The 21,295-nt window shown below is 43.4% G+C and overlaps 5 protein-coding genes across 8 annotated transcripts in view; 3 read left to right on the plus strand and 2 right to left on the minus strand.

The window, feature by feature from the left end:
- The first annotated feature begins 162 nt into the window (after positions 1 to 162).
- LOC122409582 (protein ST7 homolog) lies at positions 163 to 2,781 on the plus strand. Its single transcript, XM_043417261.1, has one exon. The coding sequence runs from the start codon at positions 814 to 816 to the stop codon at positions 2,362 to 2,364; it is 1,551 nt and encodes a 516-aa protein (XP_043273196.1). The 5' UTR covers positions 163 to 813; the 3' UTR covers positions 2,365 to 2,781.
- Positions 2,782 to 2,909: 128 nt separating this feature from the next.
- LOC122409587 (NKAP family protein CG6066) lies at positions 2,910 to 4,900 on the plus strand. The gene is made up of 3 exons (XM_043417269.1): positions 2,910 to 3,452; positions 3,747 to 3,837; positions 3,982 to 4,900. Exons 1-3 carry the CDS (start codon positions 3,367 to 3,369, stop codon positions 4,555 to 4,557), a joined length of 753 nt encoding a protein of 250 aa, XP_043273204.1. The 5' UTR covers positions 2,910 to 3,366; the 3' UTR covers positions 4,558 to 4,900.
- A 46-nt stretch (positions 4,901 to 4,946) lies between these two features.
- On the minus strand, positions 4,947 to 6,276 carry LOC122409588 (rhodanese domain-containing protein CG4456-like). The gene is made up of 4 exons (XM_043417270.1): positions 5,971 to 6,276; positions 5,484 to 5,690; positions 5,214 to 5,376; positions 4,947 to 5,093 (listed from the first exon to the last, which is right to left on the minus strand). Exons 1-4 carry the CDS (start codon positions 6,113 to 6,115, stop codon positions 5,039 to 5,041), a joined length of 570 nt encoding a protein of 189 aa, XP_043273205.1. The 5' UTR covers positions 6,116 to 6,276; the 3' UTR covers positions 4,947 to 5,038.
- Positions 6,277 to 6,486: 210 nt separating this feature from the next.
- DCTN3-p24 (Dynactin 3, p24 subunit) lies at positions 6,487 to 7,542 on the plus strand. 2 transcript variants are annotated; one of them, XM_043417273.1, is made up of 2 exons: positions 6,487 to 6,736; positions 6,818 to 7,542. In XM_043417273.1, the coding sequence occupies exon 2, from the start codon at positions 6,831 to 6,833 to the stop codon at positions 7,395 to 7,397; it is 567 nt and encodes a 188-aa protein (XP_043273208.1). In that variant the 5' UTR covers positions 6,487 to 6,736; positions 6,818 to 6,830; the 3' UTR covers positions 7,398 to 7,542. The 2 variants fall into 2 exon arrangements, with proteins under 2 accessions (XP_043273208.1, XP_043273206.1); XM_043417271.1 differs by having other exon boundaries at positions 6,489 to 6,736; positions 6,815 to 7,542.
- A 213-nt stretch (positions 7,543 to 7,755) lies between these two features.
- Positions 7,756 to 21,295, minus strand: part of LOC122409581 (mucin-12-like) — a 46,642-nt gene continuing 33,102 nt past the window's right edge. For 2 of the 3 annotated variants that reach the window (XM_043417257.1, XM_043417258.1), the window contains exons 3-11: positions 19,282 to 19,444; positions 17,935 to 18,075; positions 17,196 to 17,320; positions 11,624 to 17,116; positions 11,064 to 11,460; positions 10,016 to 10,435; positions 9,662 to 9,863; positions 9,335 to 9,529; positions 7,756 to 9,084 (exon numbers count right to left, since the gene is read on the minus strand). In XM_043417257.1, the coding sequence (XP_043273192.1) occupies positions 8,911 to 9,084; positions 9,335 to 9,529; positions 9,662 to 9,863; positions 10,016 to 10,435; positions 11,064 to 11,460; positions 11,624 to 17,116; positions 17,196 to 17,320; positions 17,935 to 18,075; positions 19,282 to 19,444 (7,310 nt within the window). In that variant the 3' untranslated portion in view covers positions 7,756 to 8,910. The remainder of the gene's footprint in view (positions 9,085 to 9,334; positions 9,530 to 9,661; positions 9,864 to 10,015; positions 10,436 to 11,063; positions 11,461 to 11,623; positions 17,117 to 17,195; positions 17,321 to 17,934; positions 18,076 to 19,281; positions 19,445 to 21,295) is intronic. The other variant, XM_043417260.1, reaches the window with a different exon arrangement.

Below are 21,295 nucleotides of genomic sequence, written 5' to 3' on the forward strand. Positions count from 1 at the left end.
CGTTGGAAGAGGTTCCAAATTGATAAAGTTTTATACTTGCGGTAACGTTTCTTGCATGCCACATGAACGTTGTGCGCGCGCAGCACAATACCGGTGTTGCTAAGCTCAGTACATAAAATCACCGTGTATTGGCGTAAAGTAAGCTTACGAGTTAATCGCGCAGAATGCAGAATGCTCCTGGTGGCGTTACCTTACGGGCGCATCGATTGCACCGATTGCTGCTCACGATTCTCCCTTGATTCTCCCTTATAAAAAGGTTCAATACCACTGGAGTGGGGGTGGTGGAACTGTGGAACATTCCCTATTCTATGGAAGGATGGAAGATAACCAGTAAAAGACGTGAAGATGAAGAGCGGGGGAACGTGTTGCTACGGCAAATGAAATGGCGAAGGGGTGGGTTGAATTTTGAAAGGATTAAAGAGCCCTCTGGGTTGTCAGTCTGTCGCGCTTTAAAGGGCTCGTTTTAAATGGCGTTCTTGCTAGTTCTATCGACGAAAAAAAACAAAGCAAAAAAAATTCACCCATTTTTTTGAGTCGATAGATAAAACGAAAAAAAAAAATGATGATCAAGTGAGAATAAAAGTTAAACAACACATTTTGTGACTTGGAGAGACAGAAATTTGTCGATCGGCGAGAATATCAGTGGGTAAGAATACATCTTATCCCCTCGTCGCAATGTTTCGATTGTTATTCGATGAGAAGCGTCCGTAAAAACAACAATAAAACGAAATATAAAACAAAACTCGAGTGCAAGTGAATAAAATAAAAGTAGGATTAGAAGGGAGATTCAAAGATCGTATGATAGGAGGCTAAATGGCCCTTTTATTTACAAGTATGTGGGACTCGACAATGTTCCTTAGTACTCTAACCCCAAAATTTTATGTAGCGCTTACGGGTACATCGTCGTTAATATCGGGTTTAATATTGATATTCGAGTGGTGGTATTTTCGAAAATATGGCACGTCTTTCATCGAACAAGTATCACTTAATCACATATCACCGTGGATCGGGGGTGGTGACAATGGAACTGAAGGGAACAATTCCAGTTTAAGCGGTGCGAACGCGTCGAGTCAACAAAACGTACCCGAGTGCAAAGTATGGCGAAATCCTATAAATCTTTTCCGTGGCGCCGAATATCAGAGATTTTATTGGGCGACGAACAAAGAGCCACTTACGTATTATGACATGAATCTCTCAGCGCAAGATCATCAGACATTTTTCACTTGCGAAGGGGATACGGGCAAAGCAGAGTATGAAATAATGCAAACCGCTTGGCGAGAAAGAAATCCAGTTGTTAGAATCAAAGCTGCGCATACAGCTTTGGAACGTAACCCAGATTGTGCACCTGCCTATATTCTGCTGGCGGAAGAGGAGGCCACAACGATATTAGAGGCAGAAAAAATACTTAAACAAGCATTGAAAGTGGCAGAAAATAATTATCGTAAATCCCAAAATACTCAGCATCAAGGTACAACGGCGGAAGCCATACATCGCCGAGATACCAATGTGCTAATATATATTAGAAGAAGGTTAGCTATGTGCGCCAGAAAACTTGGTAAATTGAAAGAAGCAGTGAAGATGTTTCGTGATTTGACCAAAGAAGTTCCACCTATCATGAATGTTTTGAACATACATGAGAATCTCATCGAAGCGCTTTTAGAGATGCAAGCTTATGCGGATGTTCAAGCTGTTCTGGCCAAATACGACGACATTAGTTTACCTAAATCAGCTACTATATGCTACACTGCAGCTCTTCTGAAGGCTCGTTTAGTGGCAGACAAATTTTCACCTGATATAGCGAGCAAAAGGGGCTTGACAACGGCCGAGATGTCAGCGGTCGAAGCAATCCACAGAGCTGTTGAATTCAATCCTCACGTGCCCAAATATCTTCTGGAAATGAAACCCTTGATATTGCCACCTGAACACGTTCTGAAAAGAGGCGATTCCGAGGCCATCGCTTATGCATTTTTTCATCTATCCCATTGGAAACAAATGGAGGGTGCTCTTAATTTGCTTCATTGTACTTGGGAGGGCACTTTCAGAATGTTGCCATATCCTTTGGAGAGAGGCCACTTATTTTATCCTTATCCAACTTGTACAGAGTGCGCTGATCGTGAATTATTACCTTCATTCCATGACGTCAGCGTGTATCCCAAGAAAGAATTGCCATTCTTCATCCTATTTACCGCTGGCTTATGCTCGTTCACCGCGCTTCTGGCTCTTCTCACCCATCAGTATCCTGACACAATGGGGGTTGTCGCTCGAGCTATGATAGCCTGGCTATCTCTTCCATTTTATTACGTGCTGGACAAACTCGAGGCCATCTTACCTTCGAATCTATTGCAACAACTCTCTAGAATATAAACTTATTCCTATGTATATGAATGTGCATATATCTGTATACATATTTATAAATATGTTTATACATGTATATGCACATATTTATATTCATATATATATATATATTTATAAATATGATCTCTCTATAATCACCACCTCATGTGATATTCGTCATTAAAAATAACCATGAATCTCCCATTCCCTCTTCCACATTTACTTCCTTTCGTTCTGTGCTCCCAAATATTCGAAATACTATCACAATACGTACTTCCTATACTCTTTATGATTGACTGACTCTCGTGTATTTATATATAAATATATATATTAGTACTCATTGTTTAATCGATTACTGACGATTATGATCATACTATGAGACCCAATTAGCATGATAATTCAAAAAAAAGCAGATGTACAAATAAAAAAATGACATAATTATGTTAATACCGTGACTTTCGTTTAATTATTCTGCACAATTCGATATTCCACTTTGTAGCTTGACCAAAATAGTTTTACCCATATACGCGTAGTGGCCAATATGTTTCATTCGATTCATCCAAAATACAAAATTGTTCAAGCTATAAATAAATCAGTCAATTTACAAAGATTTGATAAACTCCGATTGTCAATCATAATAATCCTAGTTGTGGATTGTAACAAAACAATTAGTACGGTCAGTTCTGAATCAGGGTTTTTTAGAACTCTTAACTATACTATTAATTAAAGATGAATGGAAATTGAAGCATAAAAAGATGAAAAATGAATCATTTCGGACTAATTTCATGCATTGCCGCCAGAGCTCTGGAAGCCGCCAGCGTCTAGCGGAGTTGCCAGTTTGTTTCACCCCCGAGAACGTAGTTGATTTGTTTACATACTTATTCTGCGTTACAGAGGGAAGCCTATGTACGAATGGCAATTCCTTAAAAAACAGAAAATGACTGCACCATCGTGAAGTTAATTTGGCATGTGGTTTCTTCAAACCACAATTTTTTATTTTAAACGTGCATCACAGTAATATTAGACTTCAAAATGGACTCAAGAAGTCGGGAACGTGAAGAAATTGGTCTTCGAGGAGTTGAGAGGGTGTGGGGAAAATCTCCCACAAGAATTGATGAGTAAGTTTGCCGAATAGTAATTTCGTTCGTAGGATAAGCAATATAAAAGAAATGCGTGCAAATGTTGATAAAATAATGCGAATAATTATCCACTATTATGGGAACATAACCTAAAAACACACTGTACTGTGGTGATCTCTGAGGTGGTCTTTTGACATATACGACGGGAATATAAATTTGAAATGACAGCGAACAGTAAATTTTGGATTTTATAAAACTTTTATCATATTCTTTTGCTTATAAATAAATTCATCCTTCCCATCTTTCTATTTACTTTTGATACTTTTTTGACAGCTCTGACGAAGATGATGAAAAAATGATGCACAAGCATAAGGACGAAACACTACAAAGCAGTAAAAAAAGAAAAAAGAAGGAAAAGAAAAAGGTAATGAAAACAATAGCTCTCAGTAGAAATTGTAAACATATCTGTAATCGAACATTATCCAGTAAATAGAATATAGGGCCTATTTGAATCGATGTTATATTTCATGATTCAAGTAATAAAGCTATTAATTCTTTGAATTTACAGAAAAGTAAGAAATTGAAAAAGGAAAAAAAGGCAAGAAAGGAAAAGAAGAGGAAGAAAAAACGAAAGAGGAAGCATTCAGAGAGTAGTTCAGATGATACGAGTGAGTCGAATGATGAAAAATTGGAATGGGTTGAAAAATCAGCCAATGTGGAACGCAAGAGGTCGAGGAAGAATTCTAGCTCAGAAGAAAGTGCAGATGACGGGATTGTCGGCCCGATACAGAAACAGCATGTGACGCTGTCTGCAAAGGATTTTGGAAAAGCTTTGCTACCAGGAGAAGGTGCAGCCATGGCTGCTTACGTAGCAGAAGGAAAAAGAATCCCGAGACGTGGTGAAATTGGCTTGACATCCGATGAAATTGCTTCCTATGAATCTGTCGGCTATGTTATGAGTGGTAGTCGACACAGACGAATGGAGGCTGTACGTATTCGTAAAGAAAATCAAATTTACTCGGCAGACGAGAAAAGAGCGCTGGCAATGTTTAGCAAAGAGGAAAGGCAAAAGAGGGAAAATCTTATCCTTGGACAATTTCGTGAAATGGTCCATCAAAAACTTGCTGCAGAACAGAATAAATAATCACGTTCCAATAGACGATTTTCTATCTATTTGTCTAATAATTATTCTTAAATAACACCAAATTTACTAAATGGATAATAGCAAAGAGGAAAGACGGGAGAATATTTTTTCAGTACAGATGGACGATTTTAATTAAATTGATCCTTCTAATATTAGATATGCAGCACAATAAGTAATAACTTTATTACAGATGATTTTCTCTTCATGTGTTTGTATCATATTGACTGTAGATTCTACAAGCAACAAGGATTTATTTAATGTTCATATGAAATAATCATGTTTAATCATCTCAAACTGTAAATATTAAAGATACTGAATTGAAGGAAATTCTAGGAAAAACAAATATTTGTTCATGTCTTTTTGTGAAGATCCTGTGTAGGTTATTACGCTTAAGTTTTGATCAATTTTATTCTCATTCAGCTTCAGTTATTCATCGTAGAAATATGAAAGGCAAAATATCTTTTAACATTCTACAGTGGTTTTACAATTTTTGTTTGCTTTCCCAATCAAGCCAACCACCCTTGTAATTGTAGACGCTGAAAAATAACAAATCCAAAATTTAACCTAAACATCAATTATTTATCAAACGTCGTTCCATTTTGATTATAACAATTTTGCAATATCAAAATATGAAAAAAATTTGAAAAAAGTCTCACTTTTCATAGCCTAATTTCTGCATTTCTTCTTGGACTTTTCCACTTCGCATTCCTGACCTGCAGCTAAGTATGATTTTTGTATCTTTAGTAGGTTTGGATTTTTCGTATTTACTTTTAAAGGCCTCGTCTGAGAGACTCGTCAAAAGATTGGTAACATTAGCCACTGAAAAAGAGGAAACGATTCACGTCAAATTATGATAATTTTACTTCCAAATATCAATACAGGTTATGTCAATTTTTAATTGATGTTTAAAGGCCAAAATTGCTTACTAGGAATATGAATGCTACCAGGCAATTTCCCCGTTTCATTGATTTCACTATCTTCTCTGACGTCTATAATAAGATCGCCTTTTTTTTGTGCTTCAACGAGTTCATTGTAGTCGGCGGTCAAAACCTTACGATCCCCAGCACCGTCCATTGTATGAGTAGTTTCGAAAGATGGACCAGTTGACGTTGAAAGTCGTTGAAAAAATTGTTCTGCGGAAATGAAAACTGCAATGTGTAAAATCAAGTAAACAACGCGCTCTATCATTGCGAGGTTAGACTCTTTGTGAAAGTAGTGATTGGCAAGAGTGGACCTGTCATATGACACAGAAGATGCTCGGGGAGAGCAATAGGTATAATAAATCATTTTTAAAATCGCCGATCAATTTTTGGCTGCAAATTATAAATCATAATCTCCTTTTTCATTAAATTATAATCCTAATGTTTGAATTGATAGTTTGATGCATTGAAATAATAGGGAACTCGTACGTACGCGTTTCAGCTTTCGGTCTTTCATTTTGTCGAAAACTGTCACAGTTGAGAATGCTTTTTGTTTTCGAACATGTCGAATAAAGGGACGACAATGACGACGAGCGAAAACTTTTGCTAGCCAACTGCAGTGCGTTCCGCGAGAACATGATGACGGTATTGAGGTTCTATTTGAGATGAATCTTTGTTGACTAATATCGCGAATTTGGTTTTCGGTTTACATTTCAATATTGAGATCAGATTACGTAATATAATCTTCAGCCCGGATTGAAAAGAGGCGTTGTTTTTTAAGAGAACAGTATAAGACAAGTACAAATATTTTTTTGATAGTGCGTCTATTGATTTTTCATTCAAATCACGAATTCGTCAGATAGATCGAACCTAAAATTTCTGTATGTAAAATTTTTACGTACTGTTTTAAATTTGTAATGTACATATTGCTTTACGAATAATCGAAAGCGCCGTCTTTAACATTATAATTAAAAAATTTTGTCCAATTACAGTTTTAGCAGTTTTTTTCGTAGTTTGGAGTATTCTTTTATCATTCAACATTTTCAAGTATAGTTTGCAAGGGAATCGCCAGATGACGGGTCAGAACGAACAGCTGGAAGTGGCGTTATTTCTTAAATATGTCAAAATTGTGTTAGCTGCTCCAGACGAGTTGAAATTGTTGGAAAATAGAGCATGGAATATTTATAGAAGTTTGTAATATACTACAAAATTTGGATCTACCGTGGGAATATCAACCTGTCATAAAAAGTTTATTAATTGTGAGTACGCAGCAGTGGACTATTACGAGTTAACCTCAATTTCATCTATCGCAAAAAATTAACTTATGTATGTTGTAGAAGCTCTTGCAAAATAATGGCGTCCATAAATCTGTTAGAAGAGCGTGTAACGGAGCTTGAGAGCCGCGTTTATGGTTTAAACAAAAAAATCTCTATCGACGACACTCTGCCGGAAAAATCAGTAGTCGACAATCTCTTGCACGCGAACACTCTGATTTCATCAGCTCTTTCTGGTCGTGAAAATACCAACGTTCTCGTAAAGAGGTTGCCAGAGTTGAGTGATATGCTTGATCCGAGTTATGACAGCGAGGATTTGCAGAATGACGCAAAGTTGGAATTACTATTGGCTATGGAACCGGAGATAAAAGAACATGCAGAATCCATCAAGCGCCTGGAAGAACTTGCTCCAGCTTTAAAGTTGGATCATATGAGAGACACACCTGAATTAATGCCAAAATTGAACAAAATAACTTTGAGTTACATCGAATCTCACAAACAGTCAGAACAATTGGCTGGGGATGTTTGGGCTCTTTTCACTGAATACAACAACATTATTGAGAGCATCGCCAAAACTCTTATAAGTTTAAACACTGTTGTCACCGCAGCAGAAGCTGCAGCTACACCCAAGAAACAATTAGACTAAAATATTTTTTGATATCCAAGATCCCAATGTTTTTTTTAATAGTTCATTTTATCATGTTTATTTCAATTCACGTATGTTCAAATGCAATAATTTCTAAAAATATGTATCTATTCGTCCAAAATAAAAGAAGAAAAGTGTTCTGAAATCACGTTTTCAAAGTTTGAAAGAATTCATGAAAAAATTTTCAGGCAATACAGCCACCTTGTTATTTTGTGACAACTAACATACTTTTGTATTCAAGTGAAACGATATATTGGTAAATCAAAGGAAAAATGATTCTTTCAATCGAGCAGGCCAACGGTTAGTTAAGTCTACACTCAAACAAACATAAGTAAATTTGACACAAAATAAAAACCCATTTGACGATTCATATATTTATGTGTAGTATATTTATAACATGAGCAGGCTCAAAAACTGTAGTATTTGCATATATAAGAGTGGGCAGGGCTCGGCGCTGACTTTTTCTTTTCAAGTACTTTGTGTCAAGTCGTTCGTCTTTTGATCAGCAATCAGCACTCTCCCCTTTCCTTCAGACCCATAATTTTATTATTCTTCACAGACGATACGTAGCATTTTAATATAATATTTTTTATTCATTTATTTACTTGTTGTTTCATATGCTTGTCTTATGGTATAAAAATACTTGAGTCATTCGTCCATGACTCGTGCATACATCATCATAAATTTTTCGTATTAATAGAATCATAACAATATTACTTTCGTCAATATAACTACATATTATATACATTTATAATCTATCTAATTATAGTTGTCTCAAAGATATCGTGTGTTTTGCAAAAATCCACCTTTCAGGATTTCTGTGACAAGGCACACGGTCGATCGTATGGAATAATTCGTACATAGCTAGAGACTTCTCGTTTCTGAGGAAGTGGCGTTGGTAATAATCAATGTATCCAAAAGAAAAAATGTAATTGCGTCTTGAAAAATCGCAATGGATTCGAAACTTCATTTTTCAAGGTGAAAAAAAAAATTTTCTTTGAAAAAATAATAAGCTACAAGAGGTCCTCTACGCTAGGCGAACAAAAAATCTCCCACAGTCCGTATTAAACATTCGGCTTTATACATTATGTACAAGTCTCCTCGAGTTGGCTTCGTACTACGATTTTTTCTTCTCTCTCTCGCGATCGAACTCCGAGTTGGACGGCACCGAATTCTTCTAAGTGTGCGATTTTATTCTAACATTTGTTTTTCTCCTTTCCGCAGGTCACGCTTAAGAACATGCTTGTTTGGTCTAATAATTGTTTTGCTGCAAAAGCTTTTGAGGCTCAAATCTTTCTAGCTATCGAGGAAGACGTTTTTTTTAATGTTCTTGACGACGCTACTATAGAGAGTTATTTTGATTGAGTTTAAATCACAGACCGATCAGCTTCGATCGAGAGGTCGAAGAGAAGTCAACTTTAGGGTTTCTTCTTTTCTTTTGTGTGTTTTAATTGTTTTCTCGCTTACTTTCCATCACTTTCCTTCGAACAAATGCTACTAAAGCATCTCACTATTAAGTTTGAATTTGCAATGCGGGCACGGAATTCCGGAGCCAGGATAAAGCTGGGCTCAAACTCGAATATATCGCTGGATGAACTCTCGAACATCTGCTATGGTGACTTAGCAAACCCTGGATCTCCCATCGCCCGTTTTCTGTCGCACACATCAATGGTGCTCCTTCGTCGTTCTGTTGGCGAATTTTTTTTTTTTATTTAATAATTTCATAAATGTGAGTATGAACACGACACTTGCACGTAAATTTGAAACGGCGCATATTTTGCCTTGAGAATTAAAAATTCTTTTGTTTTTCGTACGAAACTCTATGGAACGAAGAGAATATTTGAAAAATTCAGAAAATATTGCTTGGAGAAAAAAATTGAGCTCGTTTTCGCTTCGATTGTGAGGGTCCATTGTAAAAATACAAAAAAATATCTTACGTAGCAAGATCCTTTGTCAGCATCCGTGTACCCGGCACAAATGTTGTCTTTCGTAATGAAACCGGCGTAGTGGCTTGTAGCATTGCACTCTTCCGAAGCGTAAGTCGGTACGGGCAAGAATTTGAGATATTGCTTCAAATTTACTTCACCGTTCGTTGCAAAACCCCAACCAGCCGTGACGCACAAAGCACGAGGCTGAAGTAGTACGTTAAAAAATCATTATTTTCAGTTGAATCTGAGATTCGGACGTTAACAAACATTTATTCACTTTCTTTTTCAGTGCCATTGACAAAATAAAGGGAAATGAAGAAGAGAATGCTCTCGTACCAGGAAAGGTTGTCTCGGGAGACACACAGCACTGACGTTCCTCGAGAAGACCAACGGCTCGGCGAGCTCGACCAAAGCTATGTCGTTGCTGTACAGGAACTGATTGTACTTTACTTGAGGGTACGGAATGATGGTTTTCACTTTTGTTGACTTCTGTAAATCTCTGCCGGTGAACAATTCCCAATTGTTGCTCTGCCTGAGCCTAAAAAAATGACGTTTGCGTGAATCAGAATTCCCAGCGATTCGCTTTCTTTCACTTCAAATTATTTCGAATCCTTCGACATTTTTCCCGATGAAAAAAAGAGCGAATCGGAAAGAAACGTGGACGGATGAATCCGAAGATTGCACTTTTACCTGTGGATACAGGAGTAGCTGGCAAGAGCGTGCATGGGCCCGAGAACGCTCGCAGTACAGGCGATACCGTGTTTAACTTCGCGAAGCAGAGCAACGCTCGACCATTGGCCTTCGCCAGCAGGGGTGCCGCCGACGAGACGAGCCGTTGGTCCTTCGGTCTCGTGCGCACCGCACGTGAATTCACGGCAGGAGACTTCAACGACTTTGCCAGATTGGCACGTATCGACGCTTTCCAATTTTGAAACGAAGTTCGACTCCGATTCTGCCCCCTCGCGCAATCTCAAGATCTTTTCACCACCTTCGATAACCACCGTTTGGGTACTTTCCGCCCCAGAAAATCCAACATTCTGACAGTACAAATCACTGAATTTGTTACTCCAACCGTCACTGCATATCAGGCGTCGCTCGTTGTTCGATTGCCTGATGATAAAATCAAAAAATCATAACAATATTCATCAATTTCATCGATTTCAAAAACGTTTTCGGGAATCATGCGAATTGCTCGGAGATAATGACCCGAAAGGGCCGTGAGAGAACAAACTTTTGGTTAATCGCTGCATATCATCTCGCTTGAACGGAACGAAATTCAATGAGAATAAACGCTCAAACGTTTCGAGAAACGTTTGCATTTTAAAACTGATTCACTCAAATTTTGATTGAATACGATTTGTAAAAAAGCTCGGAAAAAAGGTGATAAAATGTAAATTTGTGTCGTGAGCGCGTCGTTCACGACTCAACCCGTAGGCACCAGGCTTCTTTTGAGGTCACCACTCTGGTGCAAATTTGCACTTCGACTTTTCAAAATTTTTTATTTCATCCATGAGGGCATGGAATTAATCTTACAGCGTGACTTTTTAGGGGTAAAAATTCCTTGGTAATCGATTACAATCGTTTAAAAAGTTGTAGGATGAAGTTTTATTATAGAAAAATGAGCAAATTGAAGATAGGAGTTTTGAAGTTCTGGAGACTTGAAATTATCGTGGGTGCAAATTTGCACCAGTGTGGTGTCTGCGGCATAAATTCAGCCTCAAAGTGAGAGGGAGCCTACTTTATTTGTAGTAACGTGGCTGGCGCTGCCAAATTTTCGTGGGCGCCGTCCTGCTCCAGCAGAGTTTCGTTCTTCACGACGGTCAAGTTGGCAACGAGACAGTTCCATTCGTCGGAGCGATCGGGGCAGTGTTCAATGCCATCGCAGACCTGCTCAACCGCAATGCAGCCACCGGTCAGACATTTGAATTGTTCCAACGAGCAGTCGCAGAGTTTCTCGTCCTCGCCGCTCGCGCATTCGGACACACCGTTGCATCGCCACGTTTGTGGAATGCACCATTTCTCCGTTTGGCAGAGATACTCGTCGTTGCCGCAGCTCTCGGAGCACGAATATTCGTCGCGATGATCTTCGCAGTCGGGACGCCCGTCGCAACGCCAAAGGTCCGGGATGCAGCGCCCTTTAGAAAAATTAAGATTCAGCTCTTGATAAACCTTGTCAAAGTTGGTTCCCGTCGTCGGAGGAATTGAAAAAAATGATCACGGAAAAAACAAAGTTTCGAAGGCACGCGAGCAATTATTTTTCTAACATTACAACCGTGCTTGTGTGAACGTTTAACTTACCATTGGGACACCGGAACTCGTCAAAGTTGCAAGACCATTTGTCGCATTCGCTCTCGTCGCTACCGTCCCCACAATCTTTAATACCGTTGCATACCAGATGTCTCGCGAGGCACTGGCCACTTTTGCACTGGAAGTTATTCAAGCAATGTTCCTCCTCGCAATTATCTTCGTCGGAGCCATCCGAACAATCTCTTTCGGAATCGCACTTCGCGGAGCCACTGACGCAGTACGCTCCGTCTCGGGACGTTCCATTAGCGCATTGGAATTGTCCGGTGGTACATTTCGAGTACATCAAGTTGGGAAGCGGAGGTGCAGGATCGGGGTTCGGCGTCGCATCGGTTTCAGGGGCAACCGTAGTCGCCTCACTCGCACCTCTCCCAAGCTCTTTTGAGGCTTCCGGTGTCTCCGTGATTCCGGCTGCTGGCACGCTCGTCGAATTCACCGAATGATCCTCCCTCGATGCAGTCAATGAGGTTTCGTCCGAGCCTTCAATGGCGTGGGACTTGGCCATCGGGTTCGTCTCGATGCCGTACGCGATCGGATGCATTCGAGGGTCTTCAAAATCTTCTTCGATCTCTTCGTAGACTGGAATGACGATCGGATGTTGACGCACCTGAGGAATCGCCGGCTTGAACGACGTCTCGCTTTGCGGGGACTCGACGTCGTTCGTCGCTGGGGCGAGTGTTGTCATGAAAGATTCTTGATCTTTCGGGGTTTCCGGTTGGTCAGAAATCGATGTAACTTCGACGATTTTCAGCTTTGGCACTTTGGTGTCGTCTCCCGCGGGGCGGATCGCCGAGGGAGTCGTCGAGCTCGAGGAATCTCGTTGGAACATAATTTTCTCTCCCAAGGATCTTCCGTCTTCGGAAACCGCTTGGACCGATGCTGCAATTTCGTCGTTTTCACGACTGAAATCTTCACTCTCTTCCAGCGGAATGACCCTCAAGGCAGCATCTTCTTCCGCCTCAGGCACATTCGTCGTCGAAGGCTGCTCGGTCGTGGTGAAAAATTGCTTGTAATCAAACTCGACGGGTTCGGGGTCGTCGAGAACTATCTCCGACACCGGTTTTATGTCGTCCGGAGTTACGGTGACGGTGTCGGAGCTCACGGTGTCGTCGAATTTCTCAGAGGCGGTTTTCCCTGGTTTCCCTCCGTCTTCGTTGCTCGTAAACGTTTTCGCTGCCGGGGTGTCGCTGCCGGATTCGACGGTTGACAGGTTTTCCGTCGTGCTTGGAATGCTTGACGAAGAAATTTCGTTCTCAGACCCCTCGGCTTCCGGAGACGTTGACAAACTCGAAATTGTCGTAGCAGACAAATCGCGTTCCGTGGTCTGCAACTCTTCGGGCAGAATCGGAACTTGGGCCGTTGTTTTCGTGTTCTCGTGCGACGAGACTTGAGTCGTCATCGGGATCGAAGCTTCGGTGGAAGATTCTTTGTCCGTTGTAGCGAAGTCTTGATTCGTCTCACTGATCATCGTCGTTGCGGCTTCGGATTTCGGGCTGACTTCCGTCGTTGAAGCCTCTTGTAGAATTTCCATCGGAATAATGGGATTTTCCGTGGTCTGCGTATTGTTCTCTTCCGTTCTTCGATCGTTCGCTTCGAACGTGCTCATCTCCGTGGGAGTATTTTTATCCGAAAAATCTTGACTAGTTGCGGCGTCCGAATCGTTCGGCGCAGTCGTCATTTGGGGGGTCAGGGTCGTGCCGTCGCCGGGCGGGTCGGACCTCGGTTCAAACGCTGCTTTATCGTTGGCCTCTGCGTCAGGCGAAACCTCGTTGTCGATGCGAGAATTCTTGAAGAGCTTTTCATCGCCTATGTCGTTGTACTGCTCCTCGACGACGTTGTGCTCGGGCTTACGCGTGCGGAACTGCGCGTCGTCGATGTTGATATGAGCGGAAGCGTCCGCTGAAGGAGCTTGGGTCGTCGGACTTTCCATGGGTTCACTGTCCGTTGTCGTTTCCGGGGTTTCCGGTATCGCTGTCTGTACTTTCGTCGTCGTATCCTCGAGCGATAAGACGCCTGGGACGAGTTCCTTCCGAAGGGCGCTGGAATTCGTTCCTGGGAGGTTGGAACCCCGGTCGTTTTGAGGCCGAGTATTGGGCCCGTTTTCGGATAGCTTGAGATCGTCGTTCGTTGGCTCGTGTTCGCTCAAGCTGTTGTCATTTCCGGTGAGATGGCCTTGATCTTTCTCAAGATCGACGCTATCAACTATTTTGCGTTCGCCGGCTGGCTCGTCGACGTTCTTTTCTTGTGCGGCGGGTGCGTCGGCAGTGAAAGTCGGCAGAGTCGTTATCGCGTCTTCCTCCCTTTCGTCTTCCTGCCCACTCGATGCTTTCGGCTCGCCTTCAACGGGCGTGTGAACCTCGTTTGAGAAGTCCGAGGTTTCATCAGCTTCGCCAGCGTTTCTCGTGGATGCTGGTGTGCTCGAATTCACCGTCGCTTCGCTATCATGGTGGTGCAGGTTGTGGATAACAGCGTCCTCGACGTGGGGGTCGAAGGGGTTCGGAAAGTCTTGCTCGTCTTTGTCTAACCTCGGAGGACTCTTCGTCACTTCTTTTTCTTTCATCACATCCGGTAGGAAAGGAGACATGTCTTCGGGGTGCTTCTCCTCGATGTTTTCCATCTTTTCCGTCGATTTCTCAGCGCTGCGTTCTGTCGTCATCAGCGGCGATGATGCGACACTCGTCGTCTGTTCGAAGGCTCCCACAGCTGCGGCATCGGTGCTCGGCGAGCTGGAATTTCCGTTGGAAGTCTCGTCAATGATCGAAGAGCTTTTATTCTCTGCTTTGGGAATCGATTCCGAATCAACAGGGAGAGTCGCTTCACTCTTATCGTTTCCTGCATCCTCATGAATCGTTACTGGGATCAGCATGATGTGCTCGTCCTCGGACTCGGTCCAAGTGCCAACCGGCTTGAGCATCCCGACTGTACTCGATTCGCTAGAATCTTGAGCTTTTGTCTCGACAATTACGGCATCAGGACGAATTGTATCGGCTTCGTTGGCGTTCGTAGACATCGTCGAAGTTTCGATTTCTACAGCTCCCGAGTTTCCGGTGCTTGCGGACCGCGCCGTCGTAGCCGCAGTAACTCCGATTGTATCTGCCCCGGCCTCTTGACTTCCGACACTCGTTTTTGCTCGAGAATCGATTTCAGAGGTAGACGATGATTTTTCTCTCCAAAGCTGTTCTGTCGTCGCATCATGCTCAGGGGAAGCGGGACTTTCCGACGAGGACTGCGGCTCCGTCGCTCCGGAAGTGCTTTCGATGCTGCTCTCATGGATCGAGTTCGATGCTGGCTCAGCTGCAGGTTCTACGGACGCGCTCATCGTAGGGGTCGCAATAGAATTTTCGGATGGTCCTGAACCGTCAGGAAATTTTAATTCAGGTTCCACGGAAGTGGTGACTTCCGGTGAGGATTCCGTAGCTGGTTCCTGGGACGTTGGCTCCGGGATGGTATGAAGCTCTGAGCTCGTTTCGTCGATTTTTTCCGAAGGTACACCGTCTTCGACGCCGGCAACTTGTTCGTCGTTGGAGCGATGATCGGGCCCATCACGGTCCATGTCCATTGGAGTGGAATCGAGTTTTGGCTCCGGCTCAGCAGATGGCTCAGTTGGAGACTGGAGCGCGGAGTCACTTTCGGGTTTTGGTTCAGTACCGTGCTCGTGAATGTTTTTCGTCTCGGCAGGAGCTTCTGTACTCGCGCCGGATCCTGAGTCGTTGATCATTTCAGGCTCAATGGGGTTGTCGTAGGACTTTTCAGAGTCGTTTTTAGACACAGAAGGGTGATCAACGCCGAGTGATGGTTCCGGCTCCGCTGCTGGTTCTCGCTCTGAAGTGGGTTCTGCTGAAGGTTCGGGCTCTGATTTCGGCTCTGCCGAAGGCTCAGATTCGGACGTCGACGGAGTCGAAGTCACCGTTGCGTGCTCGAGCTGTGATTTCGATCGAGCGGGAGAATTAGGCTCACTAGAAAGTACGGACTCTGTTCCGGGTTCCGCGGAAGGTTCGGGTTCGACTGTGGGCTCCGGTTCTGATTTTGGCTCGTCTAAAGTGGAAGATTCTAGTTTCGCTTCTGGAGAAACTTCACTGGCTGCTTTGGTCGCTGCAGTAGGTTCAGGCTCTGAGATGGGCTGAGCTGAAAAATTGTGATCAGTGAGTTCCGCTTCCGATTTTGCTTCGATCGGTGCTCCGGGTTCTGCTGAAGGTTCTGGTTCTGACGTTGGCTCCGTTGACGCTTCATGAAGAACCGGCTGTAGTGTCGGCTCTGGATGAGACGCTGGTTCTGAGCTTGGCTCCGCAGAAGGTTCGGCTCCGGAATTTGGTTCTTCCGAAGGTTGTGGCTCTGGTTTTGAATTGGCCGAGGCTTGATCCACTGACTCGGTGACTCCTGTGGGTTCTGGCTCTGATGACGGTTCCGGGTTAGACTCTGGTTCTGCCGAAGGCTCCGATTTCGGTTCTGCCGAAGGTTCAGGCTCGGTTTTCGGTTCCGTCGTAGGTTCAGGCTCGGATTTCGGTTCCGCCGCAGGTTCAGGCTCGGATTTCGGTTCCGCCGCAGGTTCAGGCTCGGATTTCGGTTCCGCCGTAGGTTCAGGCTCGGATTTCGGTTCCGCCGAAGGTTCAGGCTCGGATTTCGGTTCAGCTGTCGGTTCAGGCTCTGATTTAGGTTCCGCTGAGGGTTCACTCGTAGGTTCAGCGATAGATTCCGTCGCGGTTTCTGGATGTGCGTCGATCCAGTCGTCCGGTCGTCTGGGATCGAAAGCCCCTTCCGGCGCCCTGCTTCTGCCTTGAACAACATCTTGAACCGACTCCGTGTTTGATTCCGGCAAGATTTTCTCCATGTCAACATTGCTCAGGTCGCTCTCGTCGATGCAGTTCTTCCCGCTATCGTCGAAAATTTTACCAGGCAGACACGCGCAGGCAAATACGCCTTTGAAATAGTCGAAGCGGCACGTTTCCGAGCACTCGAGATTGTTGTATTGGCATTCGTTGATCAATCGTTTAACGTTGAATTTTCCAAGGTGATACTTTCCAATCATGTTGCCATTATTCCGCAGCATTTTTTCCATGTCTTTTTGGGCAGCTTCGGGCGTCGATGTCGGCGGATAACTTATTCTGAACATCACTTGTCCGTTGTCACTGATATTGTAAACCTTTATAATCGCAGTTGCTGCAGCTGGATGAAACATTTGGCTCAGATTTTTTTCGATTTCGCTCGACACGTCCCTGTAAACCCGCGATTTCGGATCCCCCAGTTCGTCAATCCAGTCAAGATTATCAAGGATCATAGTTCCGTCAAGGGCCTCGGGCACTGTTTCGAAAGCCGTTTCCTCGGTAGTTTGCCACGGTGGAAAAGTGGACGTTTCCGGTGGCGGACTGCTCGGTGGATTTTTGACGTATTCCTGGCTGCCAGCTGCGCGTATTTCGTCGAACGCTTGTGAGCTCACTTGGCCCCCGGTCTCCAAAGGTTGCGTTGCTTCTTGCGCTAAAATAACACCGGCTGCAAGGAAACGTAAACGCATGAATGATCATGTGCTGGCATCAATACGGAGCCAAAAATAACAATAGTAATAGCTTACTGCCGGCAAGTATGGCAATAATGAGCGCTATCGCGAGTATCAAGAGTCCGCATCCCCAGCACGCTGCTCTCCTCCAGTAAGAGCTCCGCGACCGTTTGTCTTTAGTTACGTAAAGTTTCTCGCCCCTGAAACACAAAAAATTCAAATTAGTGGCCCCGAAACATCGGACGTTTGTTCCTTTTATTGTTCACGACCTCCTTAATCCTCATCTATTCCTCTATTCAATATTTCAATATTTAACTGCAAACCCCAAGCGATTTTTACAGCTGTGAAACTGCCAGAGTCAAATGAATCCTATAAAAAGTACAAAAAAATATTCTTCCAAGTGGATTTTCAATGGGGTCAGTGACTAGCCACGGGGTTATAGAAGCTTCGACGGTTACTGAAGTTACACCTCTCGAGTTCTGTACAGGGTCTATCCCGGGTTTCGAACTGTGTAAGATTTTCATCTCGTTGGATGTTCGAGGTAGAGATGAGAATTAGAAGGAAAAAAAAAACAAAATAAAAAACATTATGTGTGCATTGTATGAGTCCATCCACCAGGGTGTGTTCCGTGAGCAGGAGAAAGCGCTGGGTTAGTGCGGACGGGCACTCGCGTCCTCGCTCTCTCACACTTGCTCCGGACGTAAACGCAGTCCCTCAAAGCCAGCATCAACCCGCAGGATCGAAGGGGGGCGGGTGGTGGTACGCGGCGACGAGAGGATCTCGCGCCCTCGGATTGAGGGGATATTTGTTATACCTTAGGGCATTGAGCCAATGGGAATAGTCGACCAGTCCTGCTGCCGGATCTCGTAAGCTCAATCCCTCGCGTCCGACTCCGGGGCCAAGATCGAAACGGACTCCGGCTACTGTAGTTTCGACCTCTGCGCTTGGGCTGCTGCTAATTGTTTTTTTATATTTATTTTTAAAAGTCACATTCGTGAGAATCGTTTTTTCGGCGTTACTCGCATATTCCTGGGGGAGGGGTTATTTAAGGTACTGTTTTTCTCTAATTCATGGCTGTTTCGGCTCAAACGTTTTTTCACGCAACACTCCGAGGTCCTGAAATCTTTGAGTTAAAAAGTTGAAGACGAGCACGGGTTTGGGAGTCGTCGAAATCTTACGAAATGAAGCCTTCCCGCTCAGTCGTCGTGTAATATGTAATTGTTCATAAATACATGACGGGAAACTCGATACGTTGTAGCGGAGGATCTCGCAACGTCGTCCTCACCCTCGCCTCTCCAACCTCCATTCTCGAAAGCGTCGATCCGTTGTTCAACGTCAAACATTTCCGGCTCGCGCGTATGCGCCCACTCTCTACAAAACCTCCGCGTACACCCGAACTCCTTTCATCGTATTCGTTCCAGTGGAAAATCACTCGTGTTTCACTCTCCCTCTCCCAAATGGGAACAGAAAGGTTGCAACTTTGCCAGCGTTCGAGACCGCGATCCACGCGATTGCATTTCATTGCCTTTTTTCAATTCTGGGATTATCCGAGGCGAGAGATGGCGGGCTAGTTCGAGCTGCTGTAGGACACGACGGACTCGAGTCAGACTTTCAAAAGCAATGTTTTTTGCTGCCAATGGATCGAGACCAAGGATTAACACAAAAGCGAGCCAACTAATCAATTCATTTTTTAAATCCGCAGCCTGCTCTCGTGCCTCGGAAAACGAACGAGACGCTTCCCCCTTCCGTTTTCTCTCCGGCGCCGTTCTCGTTCCAATTGCCCCCGCAAGTTATACCTTCCCCTGGGATTTAGTGCCAAATATAATTGAAGGCTTGGTCTGCGCTAATGAATGATAACTCAAAAGCCTCCGGCAGACCGGAAGTCGTCGGTGATTACTTGCCTTCGGATGGTTCGAGTCGGAGAAGAAAGCGTTTGAAAATAAGCGGTGGGAGGGCAGCCGAAGGGTTAACGACAAAACGCACCCTGGAGTATCGACTGAGGCGATTGGTAGGCGATAAATAAATGTAGAGTTGGGTATATTACGAAAGCACACGAGAGACGGCGTGGTGGGAATAGTTATAAGAACTCGAGATGAATCGAAGATTATGAAAAACCATGAAAATTTTCTGGAACTGCGTATAACCACGATGGATCCCTTACCTCATGTACTTCCGGTGCTCGTTGACAGGAACGAAATATTCCTCGTAAGGGTCGGTCGGAACTTCGCATGCCTCTTGTCCTTTCGTCTGTAGATTGTTACCGGTGTAGGGCCTCATCGAGACGAGCTCGAGATTCACGGCCTCGATTTGTTCCTTTTTCCCGTCTGTGGGTCAACAGGACAGAATTCGTGAATTTCATACACCTGTACCTTAAAAAACGTATTTATATATGTGTATACACATGGATTTGAGCTCGATCAAGGTCATTGCATCCGAGAAGGCCTGGCTGGTCCCGCAAGCTGTGAATCGGGCGAAGCAGGTTTAGGTACACTCCGGAGAAACCTGAGAGAGTCGCTTCTTGTGTGACTCTTATCGAAGATGACAGTACGGGCACAATTTCGTACACATTTTCGTATGATTCACGCAGTACACAATTGTGGAGTGACGCAGTTGAGATTTTTTGGATTATTTGGAGCACGGAAAAAGATATCGAGAATCCAGCAAAATACAAGTACTGAGCTGACTCTATGGCGTGATGGGCACTCTTTGCTTTTTTTTTTATTTGATTTTATGTAGGTGACATCAGTGCTATTGCAATCATTCAAATGACTTTTTATGGCTCGTACTCGCATGCGCGCATTTGTATTCGGCCAATACTCGACTCGATAGGGATTAAAAGTTTGGGATAGTCGTGTGATTAAGGGATATCGGCTCTGGTTAGACGGATTTTTAGGAATTTTTTTGGCCGGTATAAATTATAAATATGGATATAAAAACTGTTAGGCCTGAAAAATACGCTCTTAAAATACCCAAAAAAATATTTCTTGGATTTATTTTACTCGGTTCTCGTACAGAAAAATGGGGGAGAAGACACAGGTCCAAAAAAATAGATGGGCGTTGATAAAATCTCTGGAAGGGACGATCGGAGAAAAAAAGTGGTTTTGGATTCAATAGGCTGCAGCGCATAGTATACGATTTTTGATTTTTTCAAAAATGACAAAAACTACGAAAAAGCACGTTTTTTTCATCGTTTTTTTACAAAAAGTACATAGTTTCGCTCAAGATTTCAAAATTCGTATGATATGCGCTGTAGCCATTGTAATGAAGAACACGTGGTAAAATTTTGGTAAGGATCGGTCGAATAGTTTCGGAGATTTGATCAACGAGCCGTCGAAAAACGTAATTTTGAGAAAAACGCGTTTAAACAAAGGCAGGTACGCGGCGCGTATATCAGCGCGCTCAGACAGCCAAGTAAACGTCGCTCAAAAGTACATTTGGACTGCCAGATCTTTATGAAATTTTAATATGATACTTTGAAATATGTACACTTTCGAAAAATGTAATGAAAAAAATCGATTTTTTGAAAATTCTAATTAGAGTAGACCTCTTAAAAAAATTGAAAGGTGCCCGGCGTCTCACACGCGGACTTGATAAGCGGGAAATTTGTTGAGCTTATTGAGCCGACGGATCGTTAATATTTAGGGTAGAGGTGCAGCGTTGGATTTTTCGGTACACTTATTGAGGCTTCGATATTTTTGTTTCGGAGAATTGTTCTTTATTGCGGTTCAAAAACCCGGATTCGCGTCGACTTTCTCTTAGTGACAGTGCTGAGATTTAGTGTGAAACGAGCGGATAATCAGCTGGTAATATTTGACGAAAAAATGGAGTGATCAGTCATGTGACAAGGCTGGATTAGTTGAGCGAAAGCTTCGAGTCTACTGATTGGAGGAAAGCAAACTTCAAATCATATGTTATTTTGCGGCTGTTGGATCCATCGAGTTTGCGCGTAATTTAACCGTTAAATTTGGCTCATCCGGCAAAAACTTATTCGCGATGGTCTTTCCAAATATTTGTTCCATAAACGGAACCGTATCCACGCCTCTTTCAGACAGATTCGATCGATTTCTCTCTTTCATTTTTCGTTCACGTTTACCTTGACTTCGGTTTACAAAACACAATCCCTGTGGCTTGAAAAATTTCGTACTAAAGGTAGATCATGCCCGAAGGATCGTATT

Source organism: Venturia canescens, chromosome 4 (genome assembly GCF_019457755.1).
Source record: "Venturia canescens isolate UGA chromosome 4, ASM1945775v1, whole genome shotgun sequence".
Lineage (NCBI taxonomy): Eukaryota > Metazoa > Arthropoda > Insecta > Hymenoptera > Ichneumonidae > Venturia > Venturia canescens.

Coding starts and splice junctions, on each gene's coding strand:
- LOC122409582 (XM_043417261.1), top strand. CDS start 814: ATGGCCCTTTTATTTACAAGTATGTGGGACTCGACAATGTTCCTTAGT.
- LOC122409587 (XM_043417269.1), top strand. CDS start 3,367: ATGGACTCAAGAAGTCGGGAACGTGAAGAAATTGGTCTTCGAGGAGTT. Junction 3,453..3,746: donor TCTCCCACAAGAATTGATGA/GTAAGTTTGCCG, acceptor CTTTTTTGACAG/CTCTGACGAAGATGATGAAA. Junction 3,838..3,981: donor AAAAGAAGGAAAAGAAAAAG/GTAATGAAAACA, acceptor TTGAATTTACAG/AAAAGTAAGAAATTGAAAAA.
- LOC122409588 (XM_043417270.1), bottom strand. CDS start 6,115: ATGTTCTCGCGGAACGCACTGCAGTTGGCTAGCAAAAGTTTTCGCTCG. Junction 5,691..5,970: donor AAGACCGAAAGCTGAAACGC/GTACGTACGAGT, acceptor TCATTTCCGCAG/AACAATTTTTTCAACGACTT. Junction 5,377..5,483: donor TGGTAGCATTCATATTCCTA/GTAAGCAATTTT, acceptor CCTCTTTTTCAG/TGGCTAATGTTACCAATCTT.
- DCTN3-p24 (XM_043417273.1), top strand. CDS start 6,831: ATGGCGTCCATAAATCTGTTAGAAGAGCGTGTAACGGAGCTTGAGAGC.